The sequence below is a fragment of the Podarcis cretensis genome (assembly GCF_951804945.1).
Source record: "Podarcis cretensis genome assembly, chromosome: 1".
Lineage (NCBI taxonomy): Eukaryota > Metazoa > Chordata > Lepidosauria > Squamata > Lacertidae > Podarcis > Podarcis cretensis.
Window position 1 is genome coordinate 43,473,365 of NC_137170.1, and position 15,228 is coordinate 43,488,592.

Below are 15,228 nucleotides of genomic sequence, written 5' to 3' on the forward strand. Positions count from 1 at the left end.
AAACAAGCAAGATAAACATAAATCATGCCCAATGCGCCAGATCCTCCTATTCTACCATATTTTCTTCACTATCAGCCCCTTGCTATTCACAAATAAAGACACTGTTTATGCATGATCCTCTGACGCAGAGTAGTAAGAAATATCAAGTTTGATTTGGGTTTTGATGGAGGTTGATTTGAGGACCTTTCTCTGCATGGTAGTTTCCCAAGGGAGTTGCTTAAGCAACACTGAAGCCCTCAGACAGTATCACCTGAGCAAGTGTTTTGGTTGTGGAAGTAATCAGTAATCAACTGCTAATCAAATCTGTGGGTAAACAGCATTTCTTGCAAGGACTATTGACACATTTTTGAAACCTAGAGGGATGGTGCCCATAACTTCACTGCAAAGTGTTCCACGGTGTCCCTTCTGCACCTGTCCATGACATTTATTTATTTTTACTTTCTCTTTTTCTTCTTCATGCATTTAACCTGTCCACCTATCTGCCCTAGTTCAGGAGGCCTTGCCACATGTGTGGCTTCTGCAATAGCGTGACAGTAGTTCTCTGCTAATGTTAAGGTGAGACCACCTGCATTGCTTTGCTATGTTTGAAGATGGGAATGGCTACTCTAGATTCAGGAAAGGGGCAGAAGGCTTAGAAGTAATTGGTATAAAGGATCTGGAGCTGCTGGTCCTTTTTTGGAGTAGAATCAGGTATTGTTGCCTAATATTTTTAGAAGAAGCAGCTTATTTTATAGTAAGTGCATAATCTTAATTAGTCCTTTGTTCCATTTCCAGACTTCTTTTCCAGGAGTTTTATGTAGCATAGAGCAGTCCGCAATTTTATTTAGTAAAAATATGAGGATTCAGAAGCCCCCAGCTTTTTGTCTGACACTAAATCAGTTGGGAATCAAAACTTGGAGGGGGGGAAGCTCTGCATTTCATCAGGCTTCCCATCAGTTCCATAAATCATTTCAAGGACACTCAATACTTCGCCCAAGCTCATGAATCTTTTGATATGCTTTGGCAGATGTAATGAAAACATGGCTCATGATATATGATTTCAAGTACGCAATCTTCTCCCTTTCAGTTCTCAATTAGACTGGGAAAGATACCAGAGTAACTCCAGGTGCAGGGAAAATTTTCTGGGTTTACACAGCCATACTGAAGAAAAGCATCTGATTCAGGGGCTGCAAGCCAGGAACACTTATCTACAGGTCAGCGTAGCTTTGGGATGTAAGGTCACCTCCTTCTGCAACTCTAGCCTCCTAATAACCTCTATAAAAGGGAAGTAGGAATAATCTGTTAGGAGGCTGGTTAGTAGCTTTGGTTAGTGCTGCATGACTGTGCTACAAACCTGATGCATTTTCTACTGCACCTTGCCTTGCTCTGCCCTAAATCTATGCCTGTTCTGGATTTCACCTGGCCTATTTGCCCTTCCCCCTCCAGATACACCACCTTTGTCCAGTCTTAAGAAAATGGCATTTTCTTAAAATAAAACCCTTAACAACTAGTTTGTTTTGTTTCAAGGAAATACAGTTTTGTGAAGTAGGTGATCTGGAGCACAGAATCAGCAAGAGGGAGGTATTTAACACCTTTCTTGGGCTGCCACCTTCTCTGCTCCACACCATCTTAGGAAGACTTCTTTTCCCTACACAGGATTCCAAAAGCATGTAATTTGTTGTTCAACCTTTACAGTGGAGCCAACAGATGACAACTAAATGCATGCAGATAGAGTATATAGCTCTAAATACCTGAAAACATGACATTCAATAGGACAGAGACAATAAATCTTTGCTTACGTGCTGAGTTTTCAAAGCATTCGAATTTGATGGGCTGGATGTAATTAACCAGGCTGGACATTTCTTCATATGCTGTCACTTCTAGACCTGCTGTACCCTAAGCAAAATTGGGACAGTTAGAGGAAAAGGCATATCATACAGACTGACAAAATGGTTTTTATTGATAAAGCCCAGTGGCAGACACAGCCCTGAACAGAATCAGAAAGTAGTGGGTAGAACTCAGAAAAACAGTCAATGAGAACCACGCATCTTTTTCCTTGAGTATAGTTTGCTCTGATCCAGCTGGAGAAGCACAGATATGAAGAAGCAAGCTATCTCCTTTGTGTGTGTCTCTAGTTGGATGAGGACCGGAGTGCACAAATGAGTGGGGGGGGGGTGCAGCTGCTCCCCTGCCTCAGCAATATTGCTAGGACAGGGACTTTCTAATTGGCCCATAGAGAACAGGGGGTGGGGAATGTGTAGACTTCCAGGCAGCACGATGTCTTGGACCAGTCCTGGACAGGTGGAAAGCACAATTCCACCAAACAGCTGGAAAGTAGGAAGATTTTTTAAAAAACAAAAACATGTTACTTTTAAAGTGTTCTTTAAACTAAGAGCAGTAATTGTACCTCATCAGACTGCATCTTTTTCATCTCCTCTTCATCCAGGTTTCCCATGTCTTCCTCTACTTCAGATACTTCTTCAGTCACCTCATCTGACTTCACTGATAAATCAAAACAGAAATTAGTTCTTTTGTGATGATTGCAACCAGGAGTACCAACTTGGCCCCGTGATGGTGGGTGCCCGGGGCCTTGTGTGTGATGCAGCGTGCATGGCCCTGGCACTGAAATTTGTAGGTGTCTAGTCCCTTTATGGGGAATTTTATGGGTGCTCAGGCACCCAGTGCCCCATGGAGTTGCCACCTATGACTGCAACCAAGATCTGCCAGCTATTTGTCTAAAATCTTCTTTAGGATCTGAAATTCCTTCAGACTGCAATTTCTATCCTTCCCAATCCATCTACCAAATCTGGAGGTCTACAGGCTCACCTTTAAGTGAGAACTGAATCAGACTTCCTCTTCCTCATACCTACTTTGGAGACGCTTTTGAAGTCACTGATAAAGCCACTCATTCTTATAAGTGAAATTCTGCCCTAAAATGGCAGTGTTGCCCTCTGTTTCCACATCAAATCATTGTGCTTATGTCAGAGCCTTAAAAACTGATTCCAGGCTTATCTGAATTCCCACCCCCCCCTCCCCAAGTAAGGCCCATCCCTTGTCATAATGTACCCTGTATATGATGAAGTGGACTCTAGTCCATGAAAGCTTATGCAGTAATAACATTTGTTAGCCTGTAAGGTGTCACAAGACTGTTGCTCTTGCTGCGAAAGATTAACAGGGCTATCCCTATGGAATATACTACCTATGCTACCCTTGTCTACTGGTGTGGGCTGATCAGTCATGACATCCTCCAGACTTCTTGCTTTCTTCAGAGTCTCTTGGTTCTCCCCAGGTATGAACTGATTCTTCTTGTTCTTAATCAAGATTTTCCCCATGAGATCCTGTGGGCTTGGCAGTGGGACTCCTGGTTTTAACTGCCCAGAAGAAAAGAAAAAGGTTAGCATTCATGCAAAGTTTAGGTTTTTGCATCACTCCTCTAGTGAAGATGTAGCACAAACTGCCAGGGCAACTTCAGACCAAGCTAACACCTGCTTGCACAATAACTTCATCCCATGTAGCAATTTGGCATCCCTATTCACTTACTGGAAATTTTTCAAGTGGCTCTGTCAGCAGCATGTCCCCAAATATTGTTCTACAGTACTCAGCCATCTTAGCCTGCTGCTTCGGCCTGTAAAAAAATATAGGTATAAAACACACACATGTCAAGCCTGAAGACTGGCATGATCCCTGCTCCATACCCCAAAATCCCCATCTGTCTCTTAGCATATGCATGGTTTGCCCAAGCTTACTGTCCCATGCAAATTAAAATGTTGCCACTCTCTGCCATGCTTGTGCCATTGTATCCTAATAACTTCTGAGAAGTAAGTTTGATTAAGTTGAAAGGAGCTGACTCCCAGGTTAGTGGGTTCTAATAGTGCAGCAATTTTTTTTTTAGCTTGTTCTGACTAGACACATTTCTTACCCACCCCTCTACCCTTTGTCCAGAGTGCAATCTCAGCTTTTTCTCTAATCAGCAGACACTTAATACTCACGAGTCCACATGGTTCTCAAAGGACAAGATCACTGGATAAGGGGAGGTTTTGAAAGCGCTTTCTGCAATAGCCTCAATTGCATCCTGTATAAGGCATGAGGCAAATGAGAAAGAGAAAGAGAGATATTGGTACTTTGCAAACCAAGGAACTCCTTGTTCTTGGTAGTTATCCAGCTTTCAGAATGGCATCAGTCATTCCTGTATGAACCTTATGATATATCCAAAGCTTTTAAAAGGGCCTCCCATTTCTATAACCATATACAGTGAACAGAGGTGCTGGAACTCACCATGAACACCTCCCTCCATGGTCCATATGGAGATATCATAGCAAATTCATAGAGAAGAAGAAGAAGAAGAAGAAGAAGAAGAAGAAGAAGAAGAAGAAGAAGAAGAAGAAGAAGAGGAGTAGTAGTAGTTTGGATTTGATATCCCGCTTTATCACTACCCGAAGGAGTCTCAAAGCGGCTAACATTCTCCTTTCCCTTCCTCCCCCACAACAAACACTCTGTGAGGTGAGTGGGGCTGAGAGACTTCAAAGAAGTGTGACTGGCCCAAGGTCACCCAGCAGCTGCATGTGGAGGAGCGGAGACGCGAACCCGGTTCCCCAGATTACGAATCTACCGCTCTTAACCACTACACCACACTGGCTCTCAGCCAGAGGAGACAGAGGGATTATGCATTCATTGGATAGCTGCATAGGGCCTCTGCATATACAACAGCATTCCCATAGAGCTCCCTCTATACCACTGGAACCCTTGAAAACATGTGGCTTGTGATCTCAGAAAGAGAGCCTTTTGTGTGTATTGCTACTTGCATGTGCAATTGTATGCATCCTGCTGAACACATGATGGTCAGGAGCAGAGCCAGCATCCCACTGAGAGTTTGCCACACGTGTTCATTGTGATATCATATGTGGCTTCTGTCTTACAGTGTCAATGTAACTCTGGATCATTTTACAGGTTTGTTAACTGATATTAACCCAGAGTTCCTCAGTTCAGAAATAACAGGGAATTCTGGTTTAATACGTGCCAGAATTGTCACACTGAACTAAGTGTGCAACAGGAGAAGGAGGAGCGAGTGAGCGAGGAGCACTCAGACCCAGCACTTGTTCCTGGCTTCTGCTTTATGAAGCCTCAAACTATCATCTGTTGAGGCCTATAGGAAAAGATTGCATTTATTCATTTTATCATCTTAGGCTGTAGATTGTACAGTGGTACCTTTGGTTACGAACTTAATTCTTAACCTGAAACTGTTCTTAACCTGAGGTACCACTTTAGCTAATGGGGCCTCCCGCTGCTACTGTGCGATTTCTGTCCTCATCCTGAGGTAAAGTTCTTAACCCGAGGTACTACTTCCGAGTTAGCGGAGCCTGTAACCCGCAGTGTTTGTAACTCAAGGTACCACTGTAATTTGTAAGTCCCTTGGGGACAGAGTCCATATCTGTGTTCTGTACAGTGCAAAACCCACTGTTGGTACTAAAAATTGTTGACAAGTAATTGAAATACTTTTGCTGTCATCTGTTGAGTTTAAATTCAACCCGATTTGAATGGCTGTCTTAGAGAGCAGTAATTTGTTTTTATAGAGCATAGTAAAGTTTTAAATTACACTAGACGGCAGTTCATTACTTACATTTCCTTTATATTTGGATGATGAGACTATTTCAATTTTTATTCATTCTTTTAAGTCCAGGTGCAGCAGCATTCTTGTCACATTTTGGTTTGATGGTTCTATCCCTCATGATCTCCTGGTATTAAGGGGCTAACTACATGTTACACTGCAGCTGCATGCAGTAAAGCCATAACGGCCTGCAGCAAAGTGTCCTCAGAAGTGGGAGCTGGCTCTGGAGAAGTGATGGACGGAAACTTTCCATCACCTTCCTCATTTAAAGAAATTACAACAACTGAGGGCACATGCAAAGGAGACAGGGCCTTTCAGGTCTTCATTATATGGAGCTGCAGAGTAACATGTAGTTTGTATGTAGTTTGTGTCTATCATCTCTCTCTCTCTCTCTCTCTCTCATCTATCTATCAATCAATAACTTTGTTAGCCAAGTCCTAATCTTCTTTCCTCACATAATTTCTTGTTTATGACAGAGAGAGAGATGGGGGAAGTGAACCCCTGCTCGTTCTCCTTGGTCTTCTGTTATTTTAAATCATGAACAGCACCCCCCCCCAAAAAAAACCCCACCACCCCTCATACCTATCTGCCTTCTTGTTCTCCTGTTGCATTACTTCTGTGACATCATGCAACTGTTATTTTACCATGTATTTAATTCTGGGGTGAATTGGAGAAAATCAGTAGGCCAAGGTTAAGCACCTCCTCCTCTTGCCCATCAGTTCTACCCTTCAAATTCCTTCCTAGCCCTTGCATTAGCATTAGAAAAGTCAGGAAGGAACACCATGTTCTCCTGTAGCCAATCACAGCTGCATGATGAGCCATGCACACCTGTAAGCACGTATTTGTTGAGCTTGCACTTTAAACTTTTTAAATACATGCACTTCAAATCCCTTGGATATGAAACACTTCTCAGAGAGCAACAATTTGGGAAATGCACAAATGGAAGGCACGATAAGATTTCCAAACAAATCCCACAGACACTTTCTCAGCTTTTTGTTTTTATTTTGTAATCATACTCTGTGCATTTGTCATTAACTTTTCTTTATTCCCCTCCCGACGCTAGTAATTGGTAGCTTACGGTAACACTGCTTTTATCTCTAATTATCTGCCTTCTTTCTTCTGCTCCGTTCTGCGACATCGTGCAATTGTATACTGTGCTATTTTATGACTTCTTTGTGGAAGCTGAGCCTTGATATGCAGCATTAGTACTAAGGTTCAACATGGCCTAGAACTTGATATTACCTCTTGCTAAGCAACTGTTCCTGATTGAACAAGCAGCAGAGAACTAGGAGGAGGCTGCATTTCAAAGGAATGTGCTGCAGGTTGAAAGCAGGAGAGTGTCACCTCCCCCACCTACAGCTATTTTGGAGAGGAAGGCAGCCATAGGAAGAGGGGAGGAAACATACATTACTTAAGCTATAATGAAAGGTGCATGCTGCGTTAATGGCCTGTAATTCCTTTGCAAGGTTCATTGTTGTGGTGCAGAGCAATCCTTCCATGTAATTATAGCTCCAGTGAAGCACAATAGCAATAGGTTGGGTGGTGCAGTGTAAAGGGGACCGTGATGTCATAAGATCTGGAATGTGAAATTATGAACACCAAAACCACAAGCATAATAGAGAAGCTAATCATTAAAGTAGGAGAAGGGAAAACGGCCTTTCATCTTTGCTCATTCCCTGCTGATGCAATTACTGTTGGAGGTACTAGTCCACTATAATCTAGCTGGATATGCCTGCCAGAACTTTGCACATTTTTGCATCCAGAAAAAAGGCTTTGCAAGGTCTTCAAATAGCTTGGGAGAGAAAAAATGCAGGTAGACATCAGGACTCTGGGTCACAGACATTGAGCAGATAGTTGGGTCGCTAATGATGTATATGTTCTAAGTACTTAACTTGCATATGTAAGACCAGGCATAGGCAAACTCAGCCCTCCAGATGTCTTGGGACTACAACTCCCATCATCCCTGACCACTGGTCCTGTTAGCTAGGGATGATGGGAGTTGTAGTCCCAAAACATCTGGAGGGCCGAGTTTGCATAAGACCCAGGTTTTCAGTTTGCTGTATTGGTTATCTTTGGTGTTAAATTAAAACTATTCCGCTTTGTAAGACATGGTAGTAGATTCATAACAGTAAGCCACAAAGAAAATACATTTTACTGTATTTTATTGGATGTCAGATGGCATAGAAGCTGACTAAGCCAGAAAGAATAGCTCTTACGCTGATAAATGAAAATGGGGGCTGGGGGTGTGTGAACAAACCAATAAAGCAATATGAAAATATGGACACTTTACATTGTGAAGAGCCCTAATGTCTGGCTAAGGTTGTTTTCTGTGTCTCAGCACATTCTTTGTACTCAGTCTAGGCCTCAGTCTAGAGCAGGGGTAGGCAACCTAAGGCCCGTGAGCCAGATGCGGCCCAATCGCCTTCTCAATCTGGCCCACGGATTGTCCGGGAATCAGCTTGTTTTTACATGAGTAGAATGTGTCCTTTTATTTAAAATGCATCTCTGTGTTATTTGTGGGCCCTGCCTGGTGTTTTTACATGAGTAGAATGTGCACTTTTATTTAAAATGCATCTCTGGGTTATTGATGGAGCATAGGAATTCGTTTGTTTCCCCCCCAAAAAAAATATAGTCCAGCCCACCACATGGTCTGAGGGATGGTGGACCAGCCCACAGCTGAAAAAGGTTGCTGACCCCTGATCTAGAGTGAATGTCATGCAATGGCTAGTATTGGGCTGGGGAGGGGAGAAATAGTTGCTTCAGTTTTCCATATCTACCTCAAGGGGACATTACTTTGAGTTCTTTGGAGGAAAGATAGTATCCCAGGCTTTTTAAAATGCCAGCTGAGTTTGATTTTATTCTGTGAGGATGCTGATATTCCCCCCCCCCCGTTGCTTCAGTGCCTCTTAAATCTTTTGTTCTATCATTTCAACTGTGTTAGTGTGTTAACGGCCCTGTTAATGGCCACGCTAAAAATACATATGTAAAACAATGTAGTGAACAACTTATATTTTTGACATTTAAAGCCCTTCGAGTCAAGAACACCTGAAGGATTCCCTGTCTCCTAGTGTCTCTGCCTCAACTAAAATAGTCATCAGAGTCCCTGTTCTGGGTTCCCCCACTGCCTGAGGTAGATACACTGAGTGGCTATCAGAAAAAGGCTTCTCAGTGGTGGTGGACTGATTTTTTTAATGTCCTTGCCAGGTACACTCACCCAGGGGCGTATGAAGGGGGGAGGCGGAGAGGGCGGGCCGACCCGGGCACCACTTTGGGGGGTAACAAGATGGCCTGCTGCCCCTCAGCTGTAGAGCGGCCAAGGGCACGCGTGCAGTTAGTATGGGCACCACTCGCATGGCGTCCGTATGGGCTGCCTCTCACATGGCAACTGTATGGGCTGCCGCACATGCGCAGATGATACGGACGTCGTGCGTGCGCCGCTGGGTTCCACCCCAGGTGTTGGAGAGGGTTTCTCTGCCACTACACTCACCTGGAATCAAATCTGATGTCATTTTGGCACCAGGCAAAGATGATTTATTTTCACAAATTTTATCTGCTTTATCTGACTAGGTTTGTTATGTATTTCTGTTTCTTCTATGAATGTTGATGTTTTCAGTATTTTTTTAAATCTGCGTTTTGAAATTGTGAAATCTCTAAAAACAAAAGGTAAAAAAAAAAAACCATCTAAAGATATCTGTACCTTGAATAATATTTCAGTTGTCATGGTGAATCCATGTGTGATAATAGGCTCCTCATCTGGAGGACGCCCCTTCCAGCAATCAAGTTCCACACAGCGGCAGCCAGCCAATAGGGTCTGCCGATACATTTCAGGAGAGGAGATTCCAGAAAATTGTCCAGCTGCAAAAAAAAAAAAAAAAAAAAGGAGGGGGAGAAGGAAATATGAGCCTGTCATCATTGTCTATGCAGCCATATCTTTTGAATGAAGAGAAGAGAAATTCATTTCTGTTACACAAACATTTAAAACTTTTATTTCTTTTAAAAAAATGACTTGTGACTTTTACGTTTCCAAAAATTCAGAAAACTTTAATTCACCCATGACACAATTGAAATTATAAATATTGCTTACATGCACACACACACACACACAATGCTATATAATTGTGGGTCGTATTGAAAATTGTTATATATTTAAAACCCTTTCTTAAAAAAAAATTGTTATATAACTTATTTCAGAATAGGTAGACAGAAGTAAACATGTGGACTGTAGCAAAACAAAAATAACAATAAGTAGAGCATATACGTAAAAGGAACATGAAACAATATCTACAGCACAATCAAGCCAGTGTTATACATATAAAGATAGTTATGGACAATTCTACTATAAATTTTGGATAATAGTTTGTCCATCTGTTCTCTATTTGTTTGGACACCTTTCAAAATATCAGCACCAATCTTGGCACAAGGGTTGCCGAGGTGGGGGCAATGGTCTTCATCTACATCTGGATGCCAGATGCCATTTTGAATCAAGATGGCAGACCAAAATGTGATTTTGACATGACTTTACCTGGTTTTTGGCACAGGTTCTGCCACTTCATTAACAAACTTGACATGAGGGATCCTAAGGTAGGGGCAGCCATCTTCCTCAATGTTTGGATGCTGAGTGCCATTTTTATTCAAGATGGCAGACCAAAACATGACTTTGCCTGATTTCTGGTGTGACAGGTCCATTCACAAATTTTAAAAGTGTTTAAAAATGTTAATATTTTTTGGTTTCTACAAATTCCCAGGCATTGCCAGGCATTGCCTGCTAGGGATAAATAAGTCATGGCCTGATGAACAGTTTTCATAATGAAAGTAAGCTACAAAGCTAAGTCAAGGGTCAGTAACTACCCTCTTGCAATACAACAGCTAGTAGAAATTGACATTTCCCTCATGGTTGCATACCTGTTAGGTAGGTGTTGTGGGACGAGTTGATGAAGTAGTGAGAGAGTGGCTGGCTCATATCTTGGTGCAGCAAGAGTTTGTCCTGTGATACTATACTGTTTTCAGGACCACATAGGAACCAAACCATTCCTTCTGGAGACAGCTGCCCTGCAAGATAATTTTTTAAATGTTACTATTGCTGGTAACAAAATACAAAGGCCTTGAGGAACTGAGAGCCAGTGTGGTGTAGTGGTTGAGAGCGGTAGTCTCCTAATCTGGGGAACCGGGTTCGCGTCTATGCTCCTCCACATGCAGCTGCTGGGTGACCTTGGGCCAGTCACACTTCCTTGAAGTCTCTCAGCCCCACTCACCTCACAGAGTGTTTGTTGTGGGGGAGGAAGGGAAAGGAGAATGTTAGCCGCTTTGAGACTCCTTAAAGGGAGTGAAAGGCGGGATATCAAATCCAAACTCTTCTTCTTCTTCTGAGTTTGCATATTCCTGCCCATCTAAGCAGTGATTGATTTCAGTGGGGCCACTCTGAGTATTATTTAGTCAGATACACCCAATGGTTTTAAGCTGCCCTAGGCCCAGGCTACTGAAAGATTTCCATGTAATAAACAGATTCCTCCTCTTCCCCCGATGGCTTTGCACCACCCACAACTCCTCATCCTCTGCTACCACCTCCTGTCACCATCGCCAATAAAAAGGAGGTCAAAATGGAGGCCAGTAGTGAGTGGGATAAGGTGAGGCGGAGGGACCCAGATCTTCTGTCCCTCCCAGCTGTCCCGAGACTGCTGCCCTGAAGCAACTGCCTCACTGAGCCTTGAGGGCAGGCCATCCCTGGCTGCCTTAAAAATGGACCTCTACGACCATCTCTATCTGGTTTTCATTTGCAAGGTTTTCATTTGATCTTTTGTAATGTTACATTTGATGTTTTAAGAATAGTTGTAATCCATTTAGGGTTTTCCCCCCTGGAACTGCAGTGATATAGAAATAATAATAATAACAACAATATTACGATACATACTTCTGCTGATGGAAAAAATAAACTCACCTCTTTGAATATTCATCCCACTGGGCTCATACTTGTCTATGAGACCCTGTACCTGTTGTGGCTTGGCAGGGGGGTAAAGCATGTCATTGAGGTGAGAATCTCGCTGCTTCTTGTTAATGAATTTTGTCAAGTGGTCTTTGGTCATGTACGGCTTGGCTTTCGAATGGCTAAGCAGAGATAATGGAAAAAGGACAAAGAGAGAGTGGTGTCTTTAGATGTTCTGGAAAATCCCTCTTAGCAGCAAGACAACTTTTCCTACACTCATTTGTGGTTTTGGCATGACTAGTTCCTTCTTACCCTTGCCCTGTCCGATACTTTACATTTGGTATCAGCAGTACTACAAGATGTGGGGGGACTGGGGATTTATCATGCTAAAACGGTCAGCATGAAGTGGGTGCTGGAAAAACATGCACTGCAATGTTGGTGTAAGTAGAAGTTATGGGGATAACTAGGCATTATAGATAGAGATAGCAACAGCATGCTCACATTTAGTCTGACCGTAAGCACACTTAATTCTGTACTGGATAGCGACCGCTGTTAACAAAATGGTGGGAGGAATAGGGATAATCTTGCTACCCTTCACCACTTTTTCATTTAAAAAGTAACAGTGCTGTCAATCTAGCAGTCTGCAAAATTCCAGCTGGTTCTCACAGCCTCCCTTTGCCTGTGCAGTATCCCTTCTCTCCCACACATGCTGGCTGCTACATAATGGAGGCTTACTGTGAGGTAAATATCTCGTCGATCTCTGGGCGAGGACATAGATTCATCAGGAACGTTTTGTACACAGCTTCAGGGAAGTCCTCTGGATTGATGCCATCATTCTGGAAGCAGAACAGCAATACTTGATGACTGTTATCAACCCTTTTGTGGACTTCATTTCCAAAATTGAAGGGGCTCAAAGCCTACCCTGGAAGTTGGGCCCTCTGTCTTGGATGCCCTTCCCTGCCCAGGCCCAGATATGCATACTTCAAATGTATTTCTACCTCCACCATCACTTGGTTTCAGTGTATCTATGTGGGGTTTTGTTGTTGTTCATTTGGTTGTTTGTGAGTCGTTTCGGTTTGTCTTGGCAAGATAAAGCAACTAACAAATTTAATAAATAATAATAAAAGTGTGCCAGGTGCACATCACTCAGTAGTGAAGAATAAATACACTGTACTCAGCTCTACACGCATTCATACACATTCTTGTTTTCATTTGTGTGTGTGTGTACTCTAGAACTGAGACCTCTCACTGAACACAAATACTTTCTGAGGCTGAGCTAAGAGATTCCAAGGCTGAGACAAACCAAGAGGGATCTATTGAGTTGGTCAATAGTACATTCTCTCTTCACAGTTCCTGTGATCTAAATAATCATCAGACACACACACCCTCCCCCACACACAGCTAGTTAAATACAAAGATACATTTAAAACTATGTGCATTTCAGCTCTAAATAGGCAGTGTTGTACTGTGGTACACTGCATACTGTACAGTAATGCAGGAGGTTCTCTGGAAAACTGACTTTTTTTACAGCTGTTTTACTGTTGTGTTAGCAATGGGCATCTATACTTCATAGAATTAAACTGGTTTAACTGCCATTCAGTTTCCTCAAGGAACCTGGGAAGTTAGGCACCTGTAACAGAACTTTCCAACCTACAATTCCCAAAAGTCTTTGAAAGAAGACATAAACTGGTATAAAATTAATATAAATTTGTTGGGCAGACATGTTTGTTGACTATGAGCCCTAGGCTATGGAGAATATACTTCTTACCTTGCCCTTTGGAAGATGGCAAGCACTTAATGCTGCTTCTACCCTTTTTCTGTCTGCAGGAAATGCTTGAAAAATACTGAAAGAGATGGAAAAGGGTGAGTGAGAGCGAAAGTTATTGGGGAAGAGCTATTTGGCAAAACTTCCAGTGGGAAAGTATAGAGAAAATGGCAAATTGCCCAACATGTAGGCTATTTGTTGTCTCCATGAACTAGTTCAGCATAGGCTCCAACTATACAACCAGAACTATAAGCAATAGTTATCTGATACTTCCTTCCCCTTTTCTTTTAGGAGTAACTGTGACTGAGAAAAGACAAGCAGTTCATGTTATCCTTTTTTTAATTTTCTGGCAGAGTAGAGTAGATGACTTGTCTCACTAAGAGACAAAGTGTCACACCCCTCAGCAGTTCTTTGTTTCTGGCAATCTGGCATCTGTCAATGAAAGTGTTTTTGAGGACTCCATAAATTCAGGAGCCTACTCTTCTTTTCTGTGTTTGCTTTTTCTTGCCAATCTGATGTTGAATGGTGCCAAGTTATGTTCCTCTGCAGATAAATGAAATGGCAACCTGTCTTCTGCTATCCTTATTGTTGTTGTTGGATGATGATGATTTAATATTTTAAAATTGTTATTATTATAAATTTTCCACAAGTGAGGAAGCCAGAGAGAGTGAGTCTTCCTAGGATTGGAAGGCAGGGGGATGAAGTTGTTCAAGGTTGGACTGTTTCAAATTTTCATTCAGCTATGAAATTCAGTGGGTGACCTTAAGCTAGTCTCTCAGCCTAATGTGCACCACACCATGCATTTAAAACACACAGCTTCCCTCAAAGAATCCTGGGAACTATAGTTTTTTTAAAGGGTGCTGTAGCTCTGCTAGGGGTAAACTACAGTTCCTGGGATTCTTTGGGGCTTTAAATGAGCTTTAAATGTGCTTTAAAAGTATGGTATGGATGTGACCTCACAGGCTCGCTGTGAGAATATACTTGGGGTAGGGGAAACTGTTATGCCCCCTTAAGGTCATTGGAGGAAAGGCAGAGTAAAAATGTAATAAACAGATAAATAAACAATTAAGTTGAGGCAAACCTGGTTTCATAACATATAGTGAATGCTGTAGAACAGCTTGATTTGTCCTGGATTTGAAACCTGGTAAATTTTACCTCAGCCCTCTGAACTGTATATCAGACTGGACGTCTCTAAGCATTCCCTCCCAAAAGAACCCCTGGGCAGCCATTTGTCCAAGAAGATCCCTCGATAGTGCAGTCATTCAAGTTTGTCACACACCATCAGTAGTCAAAAGAAGCACAATGCATATGCCGTACTCACTTCCTAACAGGAATTTTCCCCTCACTATTCAGTTGCAGTTTCAGCTTCACCAGTCTGTGGAAACATTCAAAATAGACAATCCTTGGCTAAGAGAAAAAAAATGGAACAGGGGAAGTATGGTAGCTATAACAATAGAGAAAAGTAAGATAACCGTAAGAAAAGCCTGTGGTGAATTATTGTTAAAGCTGAAATTTGATTCCACGTTGATTGGAAAAGTTATTAAATTCTATAGACTCGTCGCATTTGCAGTCACAGGGAACCGTGAAGTGAATTGAAACTGAGATTTGGGCATCTTGTTTACTGACATCCCAAGCTAAACTCAAAGGCAACAACATTTCATATTGAGATGATTAATACAAGTCAGTGGAACTTGCCAGAGAATTAGCATCATGATGCTAAAAAGAATCTTCTGTTGATATCATACTTAAGCTTTCTGGATTGAATTGTTTATAGTACATTCCTCTCATCTCAGCACATGACTAGTTTCATGTCATCAAAATACAAAAGAAGTGTAACAGTTGGAATGATACATGCCTGCAGTGTATCATCACCTGATCAGGTCCTAGCTAGCCACGTCCTGTTTTGGGACACTATATGACATAAGGGACCGAAACAGGACATTCAACTCTCTCTCCCAG

At 42.2% G+C, this 15,228-nt stretch overlaps 1 protein-coding gene across 4 annotated transcripts in view; it reads right to left on the reverse strand.

The window, feature by feature from the left end:
* PLCB2 (phospholipase C beta 2) overlaps positions 1 to 15,228 on the reverse strand; it is a 51,571-nt gene that overhangs the window by 20,645 nt on the left and 15,698 nt on the right. For 3 of the 4 annotated variants that reach the window (XM_079964377.1, XM_079964379.1, XM_079964378.1), the window contains 11 exons: positions 14,591 to 14,644; positions 13,273 to 13,348; positions 12,240 to 12,340; positions 11,520 to 11,686; positions 10,487 to 10,633; positions 9,282 to 9,439; positions 3,969 to 4,051; positions 3,520 to 3,604; positions 3,179 to 3,350; positions 2,387 to 2,481; positions 1,779 to 1,875 (listed from right to left, as the gene is read on the reverse strand). In XM_079964377.1, coding sequence (XP_079820503.1) covers positions 1,779 to 1,875; positions 2,387 to 2,481; positions 3,179 to 3,350; positions 3,520 to 3,604; positions 3,969 to 4,051; positions 9,282 to 9,439; positions 10,487 to 10,633; positions 11,520 to 11,686; positions 12,240 to 12,340; positions 13,273 to 13,348; positions 14,591 to 14,644 — 1,235 coding nt within the window. Of the gene's footprint in view, positions 1 to 14; positions 1,255 to 1,778; positions 1,876 to 2,386; positions 2,482 to 3,178; positions 3,351 to 3,519; positions 3,605 to 3,968; positions 4,052 to 9,281; positions 9,440 to 10,486; positions 10,634 to 11,519; positions 11,687 to 12,239; positions 12,341 to 13,272; positions 13,349 to 14,590; positions 14,645 to 15,228 lie in introns of those variants that run through there. The other variant, XM_079964380.1, reaches the window with a different exon arrangement.